Source organism: Crocodylus siamensis, chromosome 1, assembly GCF_052110815.1.
Source record: "Crocodylus siamensis isolate JL-2025a chromosome 1, ASM5211081v1, whole genome shotgun sequence".
Taxonomy (NCBI): domain Eukaryota; kingdom Metazoa; phylum Chordata; order Crocodylia; family Crocodylidae; genus Crocodylus; species Crocodylus siamensis.
The window spans coordinates 296,636,145-296,655,759 of NC_143395.1; the positions used below are offsets into that span (position 1 = coordinate 296,636,145).

A 19,615-nucleotide genomic window follows, 5' to 3' on the forward strand; every position below is an offset into this window, starting at 1 on the left:
TCCTTAATACTGACCAATACAATCCCCCTACCTTGAACATGGATGTCCAAAAGGCACCAGACTGCCAAAGGTTAGTACTGACTTAGTTAAAGAGCACTTGGAAGGGCTGGATGGGTACAAGTCAGCTGGCCCGGATGACCTCCGTCCACGGGTAATGAAGGAATTGGCCAGTGTCATTGCTGAGCTGCTGGCACAGCTGTTTGAGCTCTCATGGTGCTCCACACAGGTCCCTGAGGACTGGAAAAAGGCCAATGTGGTACCCATTTTTAAGAAGGGGAGAAGGGAGGAGCTGGCTAACTTTTGGCCAGTCAGTCTTACCTCTATCCCTGGGAAAATACTAGAAAAAAATCATCAAAGAGCATATTTGTGAAAGCCCAGCAGGGGAAACCATGCTGAATGGAAACCAGCACAGGTTCATCACAGGTAAATCCTGCCTGACAAACCTTATAGCCCTTTATAACCAGGTCACACACTGCCTTGACACAGGAGTGAAGGCCGATGTCATCTACCTGGATTTTAGGAAGGCCTTTGACACAGTTTTGCATCCTATTCTCATAGGGAAGCTAACAGGCTGTGGAGTGAATGCCTACACAATCAGGTGGGTGGCTAACTGTTTTAGGGACCACACCCAGAGAGTGGTGGTTGACAGGTCATTTTCAGCCTGAAAGGAGGTAAGCAGATATGTCCCACAGGGTTCAGTCCTTGGGCCAGGATTATGTAATAACTTCATCAGTGATTTGAATGAGGGTGTGTTGAGCACCCTCTCCAAGTTCACAGATGATACCAAATTATGGGGCAAAGTTAATACACCAGAGGGCGGGGAACAGATACCAACCTGGACAGGTTAGATCAATGGGTGGGATGAAATAGGATGCAATTCAACAAAGATAAATGTAAGGTACTCCACCTAGGAAGGAGGAATTCCCAGCACAGCTACAGGTTGGGGGATGTCCTCCTCAGCAGCTCAGAGGCTGAGAGAGATCTTGGAGTCATAGTTGACTCCAAGATGAACATTAGCCGGCAGTGCAATAAGGCCATCAATAAAGCCAATCGCACCTTATCGTGTATTAGCAGATGCATGACCAACAGATCAAGGGAGGTGATGCTCCCCCTCTAATGCAGCACTAGTCAGGCCACCATACTGTGTCCAGTTTTGGGCACTGCACTTCAAGAGGGACACGGAGGATCTGGAAAGGGTTCAGAGGAGGGCCACCTGCATGATTAGTAGTCTCTGTGAAAGACCCTGTGAGGAGAGGTTGAGAGATCTGCATCTCTTCAGCCTATACAAAAGATGGCTGAAGGGTGACCTTGTGGCCACCTATAAACTTATCAGGGGAGGATAGCAGGGAATTGGGACTGTTTACCAGAGTGCCCTAGGGAATAACTAGGAATAATGGGTGCAAACTAGTGGAGAGTAGATTTAGGTTAGACATTAGGAAGAAATGTGTTACAGTAAGGGTGGCCAGAGTCTGGAATGGGCTTCCAAGAGAGGTGGTGCTATCACCTAACTTGGAGGTCTTCAAGAGGAGGCTTGACAATCACCTGGCTGGGGTCATCTGACCTCAGTCCTCTTCCCTACCAGGGGCGGGGGGTCAGACAATGATCCATTGGGTCCCTTCCGACTCTATTAATCTATGACTCCGAGCTTGGGTTGGGGCTGGAGTCATTGCCACAGCAGCTGCCTGCCCCCCACCAATCTCCAACAGTCTGTGGCTCCCCCTGGCTCTGGCTCTGTTCCCTCCTGGGCACAGAGCATGTAGAAGCTCTGGCTTCTGCCCAGTCATGTGGCAGCAGCAGCTCTGGCCTTGGGATGCAGTTGAGTGGCTGGGCAGGGGCCAGAGCTTCCATGTGCTCTGTGTCTGGGGGCAATGGAGCTGGAACTATGCCTGACAGTAAACAACAGGAGGGGAGGCAGAAGCTGCAGGCAGCAAGGGGTGTAGAAACTGCTTGGGGGGAGGCAGGCCACAGGAGGAACAAGTGTGGGGCAAGGGGCCTGCTTGGTTCCTCAGCTGTTTGCATCACCCCATCATGTCCCCCTGCTGCTGGTTTCCTGCTGAGTTCAAGGTGACCCTCTGATAATTGGATTCCATACATGGGACACTGTAACAGATGCATAAATGTTTCATATATATAATCTAGTTGCGGTGTTGTCTTGGATTTAGGTAAATACAGTACATTTCCACATTATGGTTTGCACATTTCTTGCATCCAGAGGCCCAAGTTCAATAGCGCAAGATCAGTATTGCTACTTAGGAGGAGGTTTATGCCTGCAACTCTTACTACATTTCAGTACTGTTGTAGTAGTTTCCAGGTTTTGAAAATTTAGTGGCCGTGAAGCATGTATGCTGGTCATAATTAGCTAGTGACTATGGGCTATATAGGCTAGTCTACAGTAGTGCCAGCGTTGGTGGCTTAGGACAAAGTTGTAAGCTTGGCTTAAATGAAGGGCCCGAAAACTGTTTGTGAATGATTCCAAAGTGAACTTTTGCTGAAACTGACATATCCAGCAAAATGTGGGAAGTAATAAATATGCCCAGGTAATCTAATAGATTCTGTTAAAGGCTTAGCAGGAAGTCACCTACAAGTCCTTGAAATAATCTAAGCACAGCATATTGTAGTTTTAGCTTAAGTAGAGCTTGCTACAACTTGATAACATTTTTATTTTAACAGGTATACTTTTTTAAAATGTCTTGGATCTAAGTTGTAAAAGCAATAACAACCTTACTTGTAAACACCATAATATGAGGAATAAGCAAACAGGATGATGATTAACAGTGTTCCAAGAAAGACCAGAAATCCTGCCATCCAAAAATGTTAATCTTTAGAGTCCAGTTTCCAGGGTTCCAGTAATGCAAAGGGATTTTGAATTAACCAGTCAGAGAATGATGTTGGAGGTATCTAGTATAAATATGGGGTATGAACTAGGAGAGGTATTTGGAGAACTCAGCACTTCCATGAAAGTCTGTATGTCATCTCCCTTCTGTGTCTCCCCAGGCACTACAAGGCTTATATGTTGTGCTATCTCAGCTAGCCAAGTGGACATTGGGATTAGTGTGTATCTTGTGGTTTCAGTGTAACCAACAAAAGATCAGACTGTAGGCCTTTCTCTTACTGCTTTTATCCATAGCCACCCTACAAATGTGTTAGTAATCAGGTAATAAAATGTACAGCATACTCTGATTTGGAAAAATCTATCACTTTATGATGCATGAATTACAGTCAAAATGATAAAGTTGCTACTGTAAAAATTGTATCATTCAGTGTCCCTATATGTGTGTGAAACCCATTTGCTGACAAGGCAGTAAGCACATCTCTTAGAGCAGTGTAGAGAATAATTAATGTTAATGCTTGCGCTCAACAGATGAGGTATGCTAAAGTAGTAGGGAGGAGTTGCTTGCTTTCATCAGCTAGTCTGAGGAGGACTGCTGAAATGGAGAATGAAAAGTACCAATAACAAACACAAACTAGGTGTTGATAGAGACTTGATACAAGTGGCTGAAGTGTTGTATATAGAAGAAGGGAAAGGTGGGGAAGACTTGTAACAGGAGTTGGGGAGTGGTTTATTTGAGCCTGGAGAAGCCACTCTGAGCTAGAAAGATAGTTTGGCAGATGGGCCATGAGATGCAGGAGAAGCTGGAATGTGCTACTCAGTTCTAGCAGCTAAAGCAGGGGTGGGCAAAATGCGGCCCAGGGGCTGTATGTGGCCCACCAGACCATTCTTTCTGACCCACGGGGCTCCCCCAAATTTAAGAAAATTAATATTTATCTGCCCCTGGCTGCATGTCATGCGACCCTTGATGGTTTGCGAAAACTCAGTAAGCGGCCCTCCGCCTGAAATAATTGCCCACCCCTGAGGTAAAGGCACTCAGCAGTTGGATTACCTTGCAGCAGTCTCATGAGTGCCCAACAGAGGGAACCCAACCACACTGGAAACACATAACATGGTAGTATGTTTTAATAAATGCATGGATCTAAACTGAAATAAATATAGCTGCCACGAATGATGCACGGTTCCTCGGTGACAGAGGAAAAGAATAGGGAAATAAGAAGTGAAGAGGAAGTTTGTGTTTGGTGTTACTCTGGCAAAACATGTTCAAAATGTTAGAAATGGAGTGTTGTTAGAAATGCACAGTTTGCATCTCGTACCTGATAAGCAAAAAACACTACCAAGGACTTTTTTTCCTTGGCCAGCTTTGCTACAGTTTTTCTTATACTAAATCACTCCCTCCCCCACGCTCCCCCTGGTTTTCTCATGCAGATTACAGAAGCTGGAATTCAACTGACTGTGTCCTTGAAAGGGGGGGGATTTAAACTCTTGGTGACCTAAAGAACTTTCTGAGCACGCGCAATTAGCTGATGCATATTTACTTATCCGCCCTGCATACTTAAGTAGTTAATTATAATATACATGCGATGGATGAAGTGACGTAGCCACATACATGTTTGTATGAAACGGAAATGAGCTGTAAGAGTTCCTGTTTCTGCACACGTGCCCAGGAGGGGAAGGATAAAATACCATCTGAGAATTTCCTCAGGGGTTCGGAGTAATCTGAGTCTTTTTGGCTCTGCTCTGACCCTATTTGCAAATACACCTTTTGTGCTGCTAATAAGTGTGTGTCTGAGAATTTTTTGCGAGCCTCCAAAGAAATGAACCGCTTTTTGCATCAAAAACACCATGCCAATGTTTTGTATGTTTTAAATTCTCAAGTTAGATCCATTTCTTCCCTGTTTCATAGCAAAAGAATAGAGAATATGACTGGGTCAGCCTCAGAAAGTTTATTGTAGTAAAAATGTCATAACCAAAGTCCAAATCCAACTAACTGTTTTTTGCCAGCTTGCGATGAGAGTGATGCATTAATATTTCACACAAATGTATTCAGAGTAACCATGCTTTAGGTTTACAGATGTTTACTGAACCGTTAAGGGACGGTCTACACTGCTTCCGTGATACTCCTATACAACTTAAAGGAAACACATTTTTAATTGTTTGACAATGTAAATATTAAGTTTAGGTACATTTAAGGCTCTTCTGGACTGAGATGCAATGCTCCTGAGCAGACCACAAAGGGCACAACTGTTCACCCCTGCCACACCGCAACAGGAGGCAGCAAACTACATTAAGGTCATCCGTCCTGCCTGACCCAAACAAGCCAGAGAGCTCAAGAGCAGCAGCAGGGATGCCTTCTGCACAACTCTACTGCCTCATTTCCAGATTTGAAAGCTGAGAGCGGAGGGGCTGGGGGCCACAGCTGGTAGCACTCAGTGGCCATGGCGGGACCTGTGTGACACTAACCACAGGGCCTGGGGCAGTTGTGCCAATTCGCATCCCAACCCCAGGGATGGCCCTGAACATGTAGACACACACATACAGACAGGAACTGCCCAACAGATAAGTGTGGAGGGGAGTGTGGGGAGAGGGAAGGGATGGAGTGGGGGCAGATTGAGGCCCCCATGGTAAGAGAGGGAGTGGGGCGGGGGCTGGGGAAGATTGTGGGACAGCTGGGGGTGGCTTGTCAAGGGGTGTAGAGGGGTGCGGCTCCCCACTGCTGTGCACGCCCCGGGGGAGGCTTGCGGGGTATGTGTATCCCAGATTTGTGCATGGGATGGAGGTGGGCTGTCCTCTGCAGGCTGGAGCCCTGTGCCTCACTGCCTTTGCCCCAGGAGCCGCACAGTAGCTGAGCATCCCCTGCCTGTGTGGTGGTGGGAGGCAGAACACGGACCACTGCCAGGAGATACTGTCCTCCTGAGTACTCACCGTACATAGCTGTGGTAGTTTTTTAGGGCATAACAAGATTAAGAGAGCAATAGATGCAAATTATTTGTAAAGAAGGATTTCACAAGATGTTTGAGAGAACACATTCTTTGCCTAGGAGAAGAAATGGAAGTAGTATAAACTCCATTTCTGTGCTGTTGCTTCCTTTGGTAGTTGGTACTCTGGACGTTGTTAAAATTGTAGTAAACTACATGGGATTTTTAACAGAATAAAGAATAGTACTGTTCACAGGATGCACATTAGCACATCTTTACTTTACCAGTGATCTTTATTTTTTTCAGCCTTAGCCCCCAAATCATACTCCCCTTTGCTCTTGCTCCTCCTCTTTCTCAAGCCACATTCATTCCCCTCCTTGTGACTTCACATAGTTTAAAAATATCTTGGCTGTTTCAGCCGAGAAACCCAAAATGTTATAATGCACAATCATGTGCAGTTTTTCTTTTGAAGTTCATTGTATAGAAAGATAGTGTTTTAAAAAATATAAATAATTTTACATGTATTTACATGCCCTTATTTCAACTTATGTATTGAGGATTTCTCAAGAATATGCATTTTCAGTAAGTATGTTTGTTGCAACAATTTGTGTTTGATAACCCTTAAAGTTGCAAAGAACCTAAAACCAATTATTTTTTTAAAGAAAGTATTTCCCTTGCCCTCAATAAAACAAGCTACTTGGAATCATCTTTGGCTCATATTACCAAAAATTGAGAACAGTTGCTTTGGGAAGATATAATTTGAGTCAGTAGTACAGATTCTATTTAAAGGTTGCCTTTTTTATATATTCCTGTTTAAAGCAAGTGCAAGACTGATGTAATGATTAGTAAAGTAGTGAATATCAAAATGTGTGAATGCCTGAATTTGAGTAATTATGTAGTTTTGTTCTTGTAGCCCAGGCCTTTCCAATTTTGTTTGGATTGCTATTCTTGCGGCATTATTTTTTCTTTTGCAGCATTGTGCACTAGTATATGAAAAGCTGAAAGCTAATATGACTATGTACACTGTTTAATCCAAGTGAAGTGCACACGAAAAAGAAAAAAAATAGCAGAAGTGAAATTGGAGATAAGACTTCCAGTTTTAATGACCTCTGGTACTATCACTAATACATAACTAAAATTTTAAACTCAGTTTAATCTAAACTAAAAGAGAGCCCCTTGAAGCTTGTAACATTTTCCCCCCTTTTTCAGTATTTCTGTTGGAAATCCAAGTACTAGTTACTATTTGACTCAGTTTGCTTTTAAAATACAATCTCTATACAACCAGCATTCTCAGTATCCATTTCTCTTATAAAATTTGGCTCTTGCAACAACGTCATTGGCATAGTCATTCTTAGTTGTGCCAATGTCCATTCTCTCATAGCTCTGAACGTTCTTAGGCCCTGCATTATAGGCTGAAATCCCACCTGAAAGTAAAACAAAACATATACTTATGAGAAACTTTTTCTTTTGTAAGAAAACAAGAACAATTTCACTTTTGAAGTTCCTTTCTTTAGTGCGCAACTCTTTTGAGCATATCTAATATTACATACAGGACTTATTTTTATTAAGTGTCATTGTCTGTGAAGAAAGCTATATATAAAATATGCTCTTCACCATTTTTTACTGAAAAACAGTAAATATGATTTGGGTTTATTTATGTGCAAATTTGACATGAACTCATGCACCAGATCCAGCTGCTGGTCCTGGGTCATCCAGCTCATGGGGCTCCCTGCATGGAACCCCACGAGCTGTGGTTGTGAATGCTAGATCAGGAGCACAGGGTGACGTGGGGCCCCAATTGCAGCACACGGGGCCAGGCAGAGGTGGTATAGAGCCCCGATCCTGGCTTGAAGGGCCAGGCAGAGGCAGCACAGGGCCCAATCCAACCTGTGTACCACCCCTGCTCTACTCATGTGGCCTGTGGAGCTAAGACAAACGCTACCAAACTAAGGAATGGGATTTTGTTGCATGAAGTATTTTGGAGCCAATAGTTTTGTACCTTTTAGCTGTTGTTCTCTTGTCCATTGTGGAAATTTCTTCTGGATCTCTTTTATCATCCCACACAAAATCTCTGTACCTTGCATAATATGCTCTTCACTGTCCCACGTACCAACAATTTCATGGTGTCGTTTATCAACCTAGAAGAGTAAAGCAAGAATATCCTGGCACCAAAAGGATTTTTTTTCAAGGGTTCTTTATGGATTTTAAGGGTGTATGGGCTGTGTTCATTTTTACTTTTCTCTGTGGGCCATGTTTTCACTTCTTTTTCCTGCAGTCACGGAATTGGCTGATGTGCAGAGAGATAAGGGTGAGTCTGAAGCACTGGCACGTTGTGTAAAAGATTGTCGGAATGTGGGCAGGGCCTGTTTGGGAATCCTGCTGATGGGGGTAAAATGTGACCAATGGACTAGGACATGAATACAGAAATGAGCTCTGGTTTTCCCTGCCTTTTTGCCAGCGGCATTTTGCAGTGCATGGGGAAGAACTTGTCTAAACACACTTTTAACGTAGCTGCTGCCTGAGCCTCTGAGCTTAGTGAACCATTTCTGGTAAGGTACTGTACTCTGAAGCAGGAACAACAATAAATCAGATCCTTTCCTTTCTAGGCAAACCAATGCATTCTAGGAAGCAGACAGTAGCTGTAATGCAGTGCATTATCTCCAGGCTCTTGTTCGCAACCTGGATTCCCCCTGCTATACTGGGGATTGAGAATAACATCAGATTTACACCTGCCAAGGGGCACTCCACAGACTGGTTGTCCTTGAGGGGCATTAGTCCCTTTAGGCAGCCAAAGCAACATGAACTATTGTACGGTAAAAGAAAATCTAGTTTAATTTATTTCACTTAAATGCCAAACCATACAACACAAAAATGTGGAATGTGGCACTATTAACTTACCTTATGCTGTACTTCATCTTCTCCAACACTTTGTCTCTAGGCTGTACCACAAGCAAGGATCGACTTCTGTGTCTGGAAAGTGACTAACCCATTCAGGTTGCCACTTACAATGGTCAGGTCACTATTTATAGTTCTTATGGGGAGGAATTAGCCAGACATGCTGTTTTGGGGCATGTTAATACAAAAGGCTAAATCTTTGCTCAAGTTTTTGGCACCAGGGTGGAGATGACCCCCAAAGCAAAATCCTTATAATTTGTTATGGTTTTTTCTGACACAAAAGAGATGGTTGCAGTTTTTGAGTGCTGATAAATACCTGCATTAAACCAAATCCGTTTCCTCTGTCACCCCAGCCGTCCTTCAGGACTATTCCACCATGAGACTCTCGGGAGATGATAGCAGCAATCAGAGCTGGATCTACACCCAGTTTTTTACCAACGTTCTTAATCTTGGTTTCATATTTTTGCAGATTCTTTAAATCTCTTTCAGCAATCTTTTCTGAAGCAGTCACTCCTGTAGTAAATGTAAATGCCATTTTTTTTGTTTCAAAGAAGTTGGGAGGTGTTCCTCCAAAAGACAATATGGCTACATTTAACATTTAAAAACCCTTATAGATCTATCTAATCTATATAGATAGAATTAGTAATTAATCAGCATCCATCCATGGCTGAAAGAAGTGCCTAAATCTAGGCATAACGATAAATTAATTCTAGAATATAGGAATTTCAAATGGAGACAGCAGTGTTTTGGCAGGGGTAGCCAACCTGTGGCATAAGTGCCACAAATGGCATGCATGAGATCAGGGAGAGGACAAGCAGCACAGCAGCAGATAGGATAGGAGGAAGAAAGCAAGGAAGAAGATTGGGCAGGGACACAGTAGGGAACAAAAAAGCAGAATGGCAGAGCAGGCAGAGGAAGGGTATTGGAGTGGCATGCAAGGAGGGTTCAAGGCTAATTTGTGGCATGGCTGCTTACCATCCCCCATTCTATATAACATGGTGATCTTAGAGATAAGCAGGAATTGTCTTCACTCCAAACCTTTATGCTACAAAAGGTTTAATTCCCTTTGTCGTAGACATATTTGGGAGGCAATGCACAGAAATAATAGCTCAGAGTACAGGGGACTCTCTCAAAGAACAAGTGAAAAGACTGCTGCATTTGGAATTTGGTCCCTAAGACTTCGGGTATTTCTCAGATTGTTCTGAAGACTCCCCAGAACGCCTCAAGAGCACCTTTTTTGTAAATACAATGGAAATGAATTGTACAAATCAGTTTGATTTGTTGAAGGGAAAAGAAACATCTCTCAGGAATAATTAAAAGTTAAACATATTTATTTATAATATGCATTTACCAGTGCTCTAAAGCCAAATAATGCCTACCTCCATAGCTTAGACCTTCTTGTTTTCCAGTTTCAATGGAAGCCCCAGTTGTATCGACATCCATTAATTTACCGTAGTGTTCAGAAAGGTCTAAGTGGAAGCATGGATTAGAATCAATAGATTATAAATATCATGAATATATTCTGAGTTATATCTGTGACTCACACTTATCATTGATGGGAAACTTGTAATTAGGCAATATTTATGTGCTTATCCATGCTAGAAGGTGCCTTACCTATCAGCAAATTCAATGTGAGGCATTATAATGTAATTTATTTGTAATTTACCCAACTATACCTATGGACTAAGCAAACCATTTCAGAATATGATTAAAATACCCATATGCACAAACACAATTCTTCATGAACAATGCTAAATTTAACTCAGTAAATTAATGGGAGACAGATCTCTTGTTCCAGTGCTACAAAATTGTTAGACAAATATGAAATACCTGACATGGTTGCTTGATGATCTGCGTTTTTCTGTTCCTGGGTCTCCTAAAGAAACAATCATGCAGTTTTAGTTTCAATATGAGTAATCTGTCCAAACAAATCAGTTCACTTCCCCAAACACTGTCTATTTTTAACATTAAACAACAATACACTTTACTACTTGCTGTTCAGCTCATCCAGAGAAATAAAATGAGATTTGTGCTCTAAAACTATGATTGTTATTTATCTACTTTTAGTTGAGTACTTTCCTGCAATCTTAACAGTTCAGAATTAGGAGGAGCTTGACACAAGCTACCTACTCTCTTCAGGGGTTGGAAGTTACAGGGGGAAACAGGAAATTGAATTTATGCAGAATGGATTTTGCCGAGTAAGCCATGTGAAACAATATCATTGTAAACAATTACAACCACTCAGCACTTGGATGTGCAGAGAAATTTACCTCCCCCCTGCCAGCTACACTTCTGCTATTAGTAGAAACAATGAAGATTAATACACAAATCCAGACTAGGATACAGGGTGTTTAAAAAACTCTGTAACTCTTTGCTAACAAGTAAAAAGTTAACTGCATGGTTGGACAAACCTATTGTTTTTAGTACTGTACTTATTTGCAGGGACTGTGGTTTTCTCTGATTAAAAAAAAATCCCCAATTTTTGGATTCAAAAAGTAACCCCAAACCGACATTTTTCTGTGATTAAAATAAAACACCACTACATATATATATTTATATAGCGTAAACCAATTTAAAAAGTAACCCAAAATCACATTTTTCTGTGATTAAAATGAAACACCACTATACCTATCTATCTATCTATCTATCTTAAGATAGATAGATAGATAGATAGATAGATAGATGCACCAAGTGGTGTTTCATTGTAAATTTTGGCTTACTTTTTAATCCAAAAATTGTGGATTTTTTTTAACAGAGAAAACCAGAATTCCTGATGATAAGGAAGCAGGAATGTGGGCCATCAGTAGTCATCTTCTATTGTATCTTAACATTACCAATCCCATCTTTCCTCTATAAGCCACATCCATTCTATTTTTCTGCTCCTTGGAGCTGCATAAATGATGACAAATGTGACCTTTAGACATGTTTCCGTGTGGGTTTTTTTAAAACTTATTTGCAATCTTGGTTGTGGATTCCAGTGTACATAGGTTCCTATAAGTTTTGGTTGCTGGTGCTGGTATGGATATATATATAAAATGTGATTTTTGATTGTTATGCATGGTCTCCATATTATTTAAAATCCGAAATTTGGTCTGGGTAAGTAAATGTATTTCACCATCACCAAACTTGGATGTCATGGAAAACAAAGTCTAAAATATTACAAATATGCAGGGATCTTGGTTTTGTCTGATAAAAAGAAGTCCCCAGTTTTCAGGTTAAAAAAGTAAACCAAAATCCACATTTTTCCTTGTTTAAAATGAAACACCGCTAATATATACAGATATATGTAAACACACAAACACATACACACGCCACTAATATATATATATATTATGCTGTATCACATTCTGATCTATTAAAATGAAACACCACTGATATATTTACATATATATATATATGCACACCACATATATATAGTTAGTGGTGTTTCATTTTAATCACAGAAAAATGTGGATTTTGGCTTACTTTTTCTAACCCAAAAATTGGGGACTTTTTTTATCAGAGAAAACCAGGATCCCTGCTTACCATCATAGGAAGAATTCTATGGTAATATCATATGCTGTTTCCCTGGCAAAATAATAGGTGTGGCAAATTAGCTGTCTTTATACCTCCTCTGAAATACTCTACATCTAAACCTTTTGGTCTCACTTGCATGCTTCCAGAAAACCTTCAACTCATTGTGGGAGATATGCCCCCTAAATCTGCACATAACAAAGAAAGAGACATAATAATTAAAATATTAACAACAGTAGCAAGGAAATGCACCACTCTATCATAGCTCATAGTTGAAATTCCAGTTTAAGTAATACAAGTTACAGTGAAGGCTGCAGCTCAGCTCTGATGGGCCAGAGGCGGCTTTAGAGAGCTGTGGATTAAAGCCCATATAGGCTAATTTCCCATGTACAAAATACAGCAGTGACCTTGTTGATGCTCATATTATAGCCAGAAGCTTCAATTTTTTATTTGGTGTTAGAATAAAGAACACCTGCGGCCTTAAAAATAAAATAAATAATACTGCAAAATGTCACCTTATACCTAACCCCCCAGGAGGTCAGCTCCATGTTCCATTGGGACTACATGTGAGCTGTATCACATTATGATCTATGCCAGCATGTCAGAATGAAAGGGGTAGTGTCCCTTTGGGAGACTTAAAATGTCAAAAAATTGCTTCTGTACTAAATTACCTCTTTCACATACTATTAATCAGGCATTCAACATCACATAATTTTATATTAGGCTAATTTTAATTTTTCCCCCTTCGTCTTTCATAAATGCTACATGAAGCCCTCTAAAGTGTGGTTCTACCTTGAGAATGATTATGTAAAAATGTCTCTTTATTAAATATAACTGCACTTGCTGACCTCAGTGATAAGTGTGGTAATTTGGGGTTTTAGCCTCCATTATACCTGTAGCATTAACACTGCTAGGAGAATAATCTGATGCTTCTTTTTTATGATTATTCCTATCAGTCAGTTATGCCTGTGTAATCTCATTAAAGAATAACAACTTGTATTGGTGTTACTGGGAGCATAATGTGAAGTTACAGTGCTCATGTGTAACTGAAGGCCTAATTTTGCCAGCAGATCCCCTCATATTGCTAGTGAAGTATGAAAGAGAAAAGGAAGAAACTTAATTCAGCTACATCAAGTTTATAGGAGCAAGGAATTAAGCAACTCTAACAAAAATGTAGACAATAAATTTGAAATACCTAGCTGGGGTTTTTCAGAGTCAAACTAGGAATGTCTACATGTGTTATTCTTGTGCATGAATAAACTGCAGAGCTTATTGCTCTGGAGTTTATTGCTCCTGGGCATGCCGTTTAAATGTGCACCTGGGAGCAATTAACTCCAAAGCAATAAGCTCCACAGTTTATTCATGCACAGCATGTGAAGCCTGCTTTGAGCAGCCCTGGCTTGCAAGGGATCCTGGGGGTCAGCCTGCCAGCCTAGGGCTGGTCCCCCTCACCCAATGTGCTGTGGGGCGGCTGTCTAGGAAATGAGGGAGCTTCAGTGTGGGACTAGCCACAGACAGCCCCCGCAATGAAGCAACCCTCATGCCCAGCCAGCCCCTCCAGCATCTACACATGTGCTGCTGTGGAGTTTTTTACTCCGCAGCAGAATAGTACTTGAATTTACAAGTACTATCTTTCTGTGGAGTAAATTAGATTGGTTTACTTCAGCCTAATAGGGGCACACACATAGGTAGAGGGATAAAACATTATTTGGGCTACCCCTCCAGCAGGTAAATCTGTGGGGGAAGGGGCAGGGGGAGGGGGAAGGGCCATGGGGGGTGGGGCACAGACAGGAGCAGGGGCTGGAGTGAGTGGGCCTCTGGTTAGGCTGGGTGGTGGGATAAGTGGGCCCAGGGGCATGTGCCCCGCTGATTTGTACGCAGGGCAGAGGTGGCTGCTGCTGCATTCTGAGCTTTGTGCCTTGCTGCCCTGAGAGCCATGTGATGCCGCGTGATTCCTGTTGCTGGGTTGGCAGGGGGTGTGGTGCAGCCCAGAAGCAGCTGGCACTTGGCGTCGGCTGCTCCTGGGACTAATTTATGCTTCTGGGACTAATTTATGCTCCTGGGATTAATTTATGTTTCTACCTATTTACTTCTAATGACTAATGGACACTCTGGCTGCATCCAGACAACCATGGACATTTGGTTCCCTAGGGACAAGTAGTGCTGATGCAAGTGGTTCCTGGTGTACTCGTTCCCAGGAAATGCCCATGTCATGCATATTTTGGAACATAGTAAGGTACTAGATGGGGTAGGGAAGGCTGGGGCCAGCACTGGGCTGGCCCCAACAGTCTTACCTGGGGTCCTGGGGGCCTCCTGGGGATGCAGCTGTGGCAATTCTGCTGCATGGAGCCTGGCTGGCAGCCAGAGCATGGCTCCGAGTGGCCCAGCTCTGCTTTTGAGCAGTGTATGTTGCCTGTGTATGTGCTGCTTCACTTTTTTTTCCCATGGGTTTTTTTGACCCCTGGATATACATGTGTGCTGGTATTAGGGTTAGTAAATAATTAAGTTCCCCAGAAAATAGTACTGCTAGGGATGGTATTATCCTACAGCAGAGTAACTGTGTTAGGGAGCTTCTGGAGGGGTTGGACGTATTCAAATCAGCCGGCCCGGATGATCTCCACCCTAGAGTTCTAAAGGAACTGGCCAAGGTCATTGCAAGTCCCCTGGCACTCGTGGTGCTCTGGTGAGGTACCAGAGGACTGGAAGAGGGCCAACATGGTCCCCATCTTCAAAAAAGGCAGGAAGGAGGACCCGGGAAACTATAGGCCGGTTAGTCTCACCTCGATCCTAGGCAAGCTGTTCGAGAAAATTATGCTGGCACACATCCAGGAGAGGCCAGCAGGGGACTACATGCTTAGGGGCAACCAACATGGGTTCATCAGCGGCAGGTCCTGTCAGACCAACCTGGTGGCCTTTTACAATCAGATCACCAGATCATTAGATGCAGGGGTAGCAGTGGATATAGTCTTCCTGGACTTCCGGAAGGCTTTTGACACTGTCTCTCACCCCGTTCTCATTAAGAAACTGGGGGGCTGTGGTGTAGACACCCACACAGTCAAATGGGTTGCCAACTGGCTGGTGGGCCGCGCCCAGAGGGTGGTAGTGGATGGGTCCTTCTCAACCTGGAAGGACGTGGGCAGCGGGGTTCCGCAGGGCTCGGTCCTCGGGCCCGCACTGTTCAACATCTTCATCAGCGATTTGGATGAGGGGGTAAAAAGCACCCTGTTCAAATTTGCTGATGACACTAAGATGTGGGGGGACGTGGGCACATTGGAAGGATGCAACAGGCTACAATCAGACCTAGACAGGTTACAAGGGTGGGCAGACGAGACTAGGATGGGTTTCAACACAGACAAGTGCAAGGTGATGCACCTCAGAAGGAACAACCGGCACCATACCTACAGTTTAGGGAACTCCCCTCTTGTCAGCACGGAGGCGGAAAGGGATCTGGGGGTCATCATTGACTCCAAGATGAACATGGGCCAGCAGTGTGGAGAGGCAGTAAGGAAGGCCAACTGTACCTTGTCATGCATCCAGAGATGCATCTCGAGCAGGTTCAAGGAGGTGATCCTCCCCCTCTATGTGGCACTGGTCAGACCGCAGCTGGAGTACAGCATCCAGTTCTGGGTGCCGCACTTCAAGAGGGATGTGGACAGCATGGAGAGGGTCCAGAGGAGGCCACTCGTATGATCAGGGGACAGCAGGGCAGGCCCTATGAGGAGAGGCTGTGGGACCTGAACCTGTTCAGCCTCCAAAAATGAAGGCTGAGGGGGGACCTTGTGGCCTGTTACAAACTAGTCAGGGGGGATCAGCAGGCATTGGGGGAGTCACTGTTCCCCTGAGCACTGCCAGGAGTGACCAGGAATAACGGTCACAAGCTGGCAGAGGGTAGATTTAGGCTGGATATCAGGAGGCGCTACTTCACGGTCAGGGTGGTTAGGATCTGGAACCAACTTCCAAGAGAAGCGGTGCTGGCTCCTACCCTGGGGGTCTTTAAGAGGAGGTTAGATGAACACCTTGCTAGGGTCGTTTGACTCCAGTAATCTTTCCTGCCATGGCAGGGGGTTGGACTAGATGATCTACTCAGGTCCCTTCCGACCCTAGAAACTATGAAACCTGCTGTGTGCCAGAACGTGCATGGCATGGGTGTTTCCCAGGAACAGGTAGCAGTGGCACAAAGTGTGCTGTTGCTACTTGTTGTCCCTGTGGAAACAAATGTCCTTGCTCATCTGGATGCGCCCCATGTGTCTTAAAGCTCATAAAAGACTTTTTGGAAAGTTCTCGCAGTAAAGCCACAGAAGACCAAGCTGGACCATCTCAATACTTGCAAGGTAAAGCAAAATTTAAGCACATGAAAAGACTTAATAGAATGACATCAGCCTTTTCAGGCTCTCTTTGTATTTTGTAAAGAATAAAATATGACAGCTTAGTTTTTAGTTGAGAAGTCTTTGCAAGTCACCATTAAAATCCTTCATACCTCTATTCAACATCCTGCTTGCCATCAGACAACTCTGAGGTAAATAGACTGGTTCAACTCTTATCAGAGGCTATTTTGCATAAAATGAACTTTTCCAACCAGGAAATCTTATACCACCTTTCAACTCTCCTACGAAATATGAATTTTCATTTCCACCTGGGAGAAATGTTACAATCTGTGCACTCCCCTATGCCTGAGGAAAGGTGTGCGTGCCCAAAAGCTTGCAAATAAAGATCTTTTTTTGCAATCATTTAGTTGGTCTAATAAAAGATATCACCTTCCCAAGAGTTCTGATTATTTTTGCCTGCAGACCAACATGGCTACAACTTGTATCGCTCGTACCTCCATGCTTTTTTTAAAAAGTTGCCCAGGCCAGGGTCCCAGCACCCTCAGTACTTTATTTGGGATTACACTTGCCAGGAAAAAGATCAGTGATCCTGCTGTCATCCTTATTTTCACATTTTATAAACTCAGCTGTATAGCACACAGTGGTCCGTAGGTCACTGTGTTACTTGGTTCTCAACTAGAGCGCAACTATTGTGTCTGAGTTAACTGTTACGAAGTGGGCTCCAGAGGTGAAACTGACTGAGGTTATTAATTTAAACGATAATCAGTAAGACATGGGTCATATGTTAGTGACCCAGAGGAAGTGGAAAGACTGGTGTTTTGGCTGGAGCAAAATGTATCAATATGTCTATATTTATACTCCACTAATATTAATATTTAAAGCTCTGCAAAATTTAGCCAACACCTTGCATTCTTATCAGCAGCAGAAGTATCTGTGTTACTTACAGGACAATTCTACTGTTGCATCCTCACAAGCTTGTCGGAAAGGTGACAAAAGTGTGGTCTGGAGTGTTTGTTTTAGTAAATGCAGTATTGTGTCAAAGCCTTGCATGACTTTCTCTGGCCAGAGGAAGAAAGATGAATGGCAAATTATTTGTTACATGGCTATTTCTGGCACTCAGTGCTCCTACTGGGCATGTGGAGGTGCTCTACCTGTATGCTCCTCAGCGTGCTGGAGCAGCTCATGCCAAAAAGGAAGCTGCAACATGCACTGGCATCAATGCTGTAGTCCACTTCATCCCATCCCTTTGAGGTTGTGTGCTCAGGAGACAAAGTGAAGGCACAAAGATAAATTCCTCTCACTTCCTCTTGCTTCTTGCACTCCATTCCCCTGTCCTTTTGCATATTTGCATAAAGGTAGTCACAATCCAGCCCTGAATCTTTCTCTTTCATATATGCTAGAAGAACAACTGAACATTTACACAGCACAGGGCATACTGCCTGAGACTTGCTCGTCGTGACACTGTCACTTTCCTAAAAAAAGTTTTAACTTCAAAGCTTCAAATCACAGAAATTGGAGATTGCTTTGCTGGCTTAAACCAATATAGTTTAACTTATGTCATCACTCTTCCAGGTGTAAGTCACAAGTCTTTTGCATGCAGCCAAACTTCCAGAATGTAATATTAGATAAAGATATTATCTGTGGTCATCTTTACATGTGCTTTGGAGGTTGGGGTGGGGGAAGGCACTTTAATTAGCACTCACAGTGTCTTGATATTTATCATCCCATGCTTCAAAATGGCACTGGTGGTGCTGTAACTAAAGCTCATATGACAAGCTTTAGTTAAAGTACCCCCGCTGCTATTTTGAAGCTTGGGGATGCTGAATACATGAGATGCCAAGGCTACTGGACCATGCTAATTAGCATGTTTTAACAGACTCAATGAACTGAGTCTGTTCCAATGTGCTGCAATTACGGCACATCGGAGAAGATGTCCCACAGTCTACAGCTATCCTGTATGGCCATGCTTGTCTCAATGCACCTGATCTTAGAAGCAAAGCAGAACTGGGCCTGGGACACTAGGCTGGATCACCAGCTTCAAATCCCAGGTAGCGTATATTCAAACTGAGGAATGGTTGTTGAATACTTGGAGAACACTAAACCATAGGAATAAGGGGTGAGACTTTGTTTGGTCCAGTTGCTGGGCTGATGGATCACAACTAAAGAAAGGAAATGTATTTTTATATTTGAAACTTGTAGGGGTAAAGGCTCTGTGTTTAGGTGATTTCCATAACCTTGTCAATATTGTTTGCTAATGGAGCTGGAAGAATGAACATTTTGGAGTGTTGGTCATTTGCCACAAATTAGTACCTTGTTTCTAAGTCTAGTTACTTCCACATAACAATAAAATACATACAAATAACACCCCCCAACATAACAAATGCATGTATCTATATTAAGTACAGATCAAAAGATACAAAAGAGAAACCATTATCAAATATTCTCTAAGAAAGTTATTTGTATTTGTTAATTATGAGAATGGCAGATACTGAGAAACATATTTAAAAGCTGAAAGGCAGCAACCAAATTATAACTAGGCAGGGTTGATTTTACTTCTAACAAGCAGTGAAGTAGTTAAATTTGGTATAGCATATATAAACTACTCTCAACATTTCTGTTGGCAAAATCTAGATCAAATTTGTTTTGAAGTTAAGACAATTCTCTTATAGATCACAGTATTGTTTAAAAATCAAGAGTCAATGAGTCTATTTGTACAAGGATTTACAGGATTGTGGTCTTAATCTCTGCCTAAGCATACTGTATCATCAGTTTGGTAATTTTGAAAATCAGAGTTTATCTGATGGGCAGAGGCTTTTCATCAGTATTATTCTCAAAGTTAGTATCCATTTTTCTATAAAAATGTGGCTGTGGAACAACAGCAGTGACACGGGCATTCTTGATTGTGCCAACATCCATTTTAGCGTTGGCTCTGATGCTTAGGTTTCCTGCACTGTAGGCAGAAATTCTGCCTGAACAGAAATACCAAAAGAGTTCATATGGATTTGAAACAAACAACAATTCCAGTCAGCTCAGAAACTGTCTGCCTCGGTTTGTAAAGCCTATTGGAAGCAACTAATTTTTAGGGGTGTGCGAAACAGGCCCTATTTGATTCAGATTCAGCCTGAATCAGGGAC

The 19,615-nt window shown here is 42.7% G+C and overlaps 1 protein-coding gene across 2 annotated transcripts; it reads right to left on the minus strand.

The window, feature by feature from the left end:
* Window positions 1-2,530: 2,530 nt before the first annotated feature.
* On the minus strand, window positions 2,531-10,751 carry LOC149874649 (lysozyme g-like). Of its 2 annotated transcripts, XM_090065268.1 has the most exons (6): window positions 10,625-10,712; window positions 10,474-10,519; window positions 10,023-10,112; window positions 8,960-9,156; window positions 7,748-7,886; window positions 2,531-7,172 (listed from the first exon to the last, which is right to left on the minus strand). In XM_090065268.1, the coding sequence occupies exons 2-6, from the start codon at window positions 10,478-10,480 to the stop codon at window positions 7,039-7,041; spliced, it is 567 nt and encodes a 188-aa protein (XP_089921394.1). In that variant the 5' UTR covers window positions 10,481-10,519; window positions 10,625-10,712; the 3' UTR covers window positions 2,531-7,038. The 2 variants fall into 2 exon arrangements, with proteins under 2 accessions (XP_089921394.1, XP_089921383.1); XM_090065257.1 differs by having other exon boundaries at window positions 10,474-10,751.
* Window positions 10,752-19,615: the final 8,864 nt, after the last annotated feature.

Excerpts from the sequence above, each read along its gene's own strand:
- LOC149874649 (XM_090065257.1), bottom strand. Across the intron at positions 9,157-10,022 it reads AGAAGGTCTAAGCTATGGAG|GAGTGACTGCTTCAGAAAAG; the intron begins GTAGGCATTATT and ends CATTTACTACAG. Across the intron at positions 7,173-7,747 it reads AAGAGAACAACAGCTAAAAG|GTGGGATTTCAGCCTATAAT; the intron begins GTACAAAACTAT and ends TTTTACTTTCAG.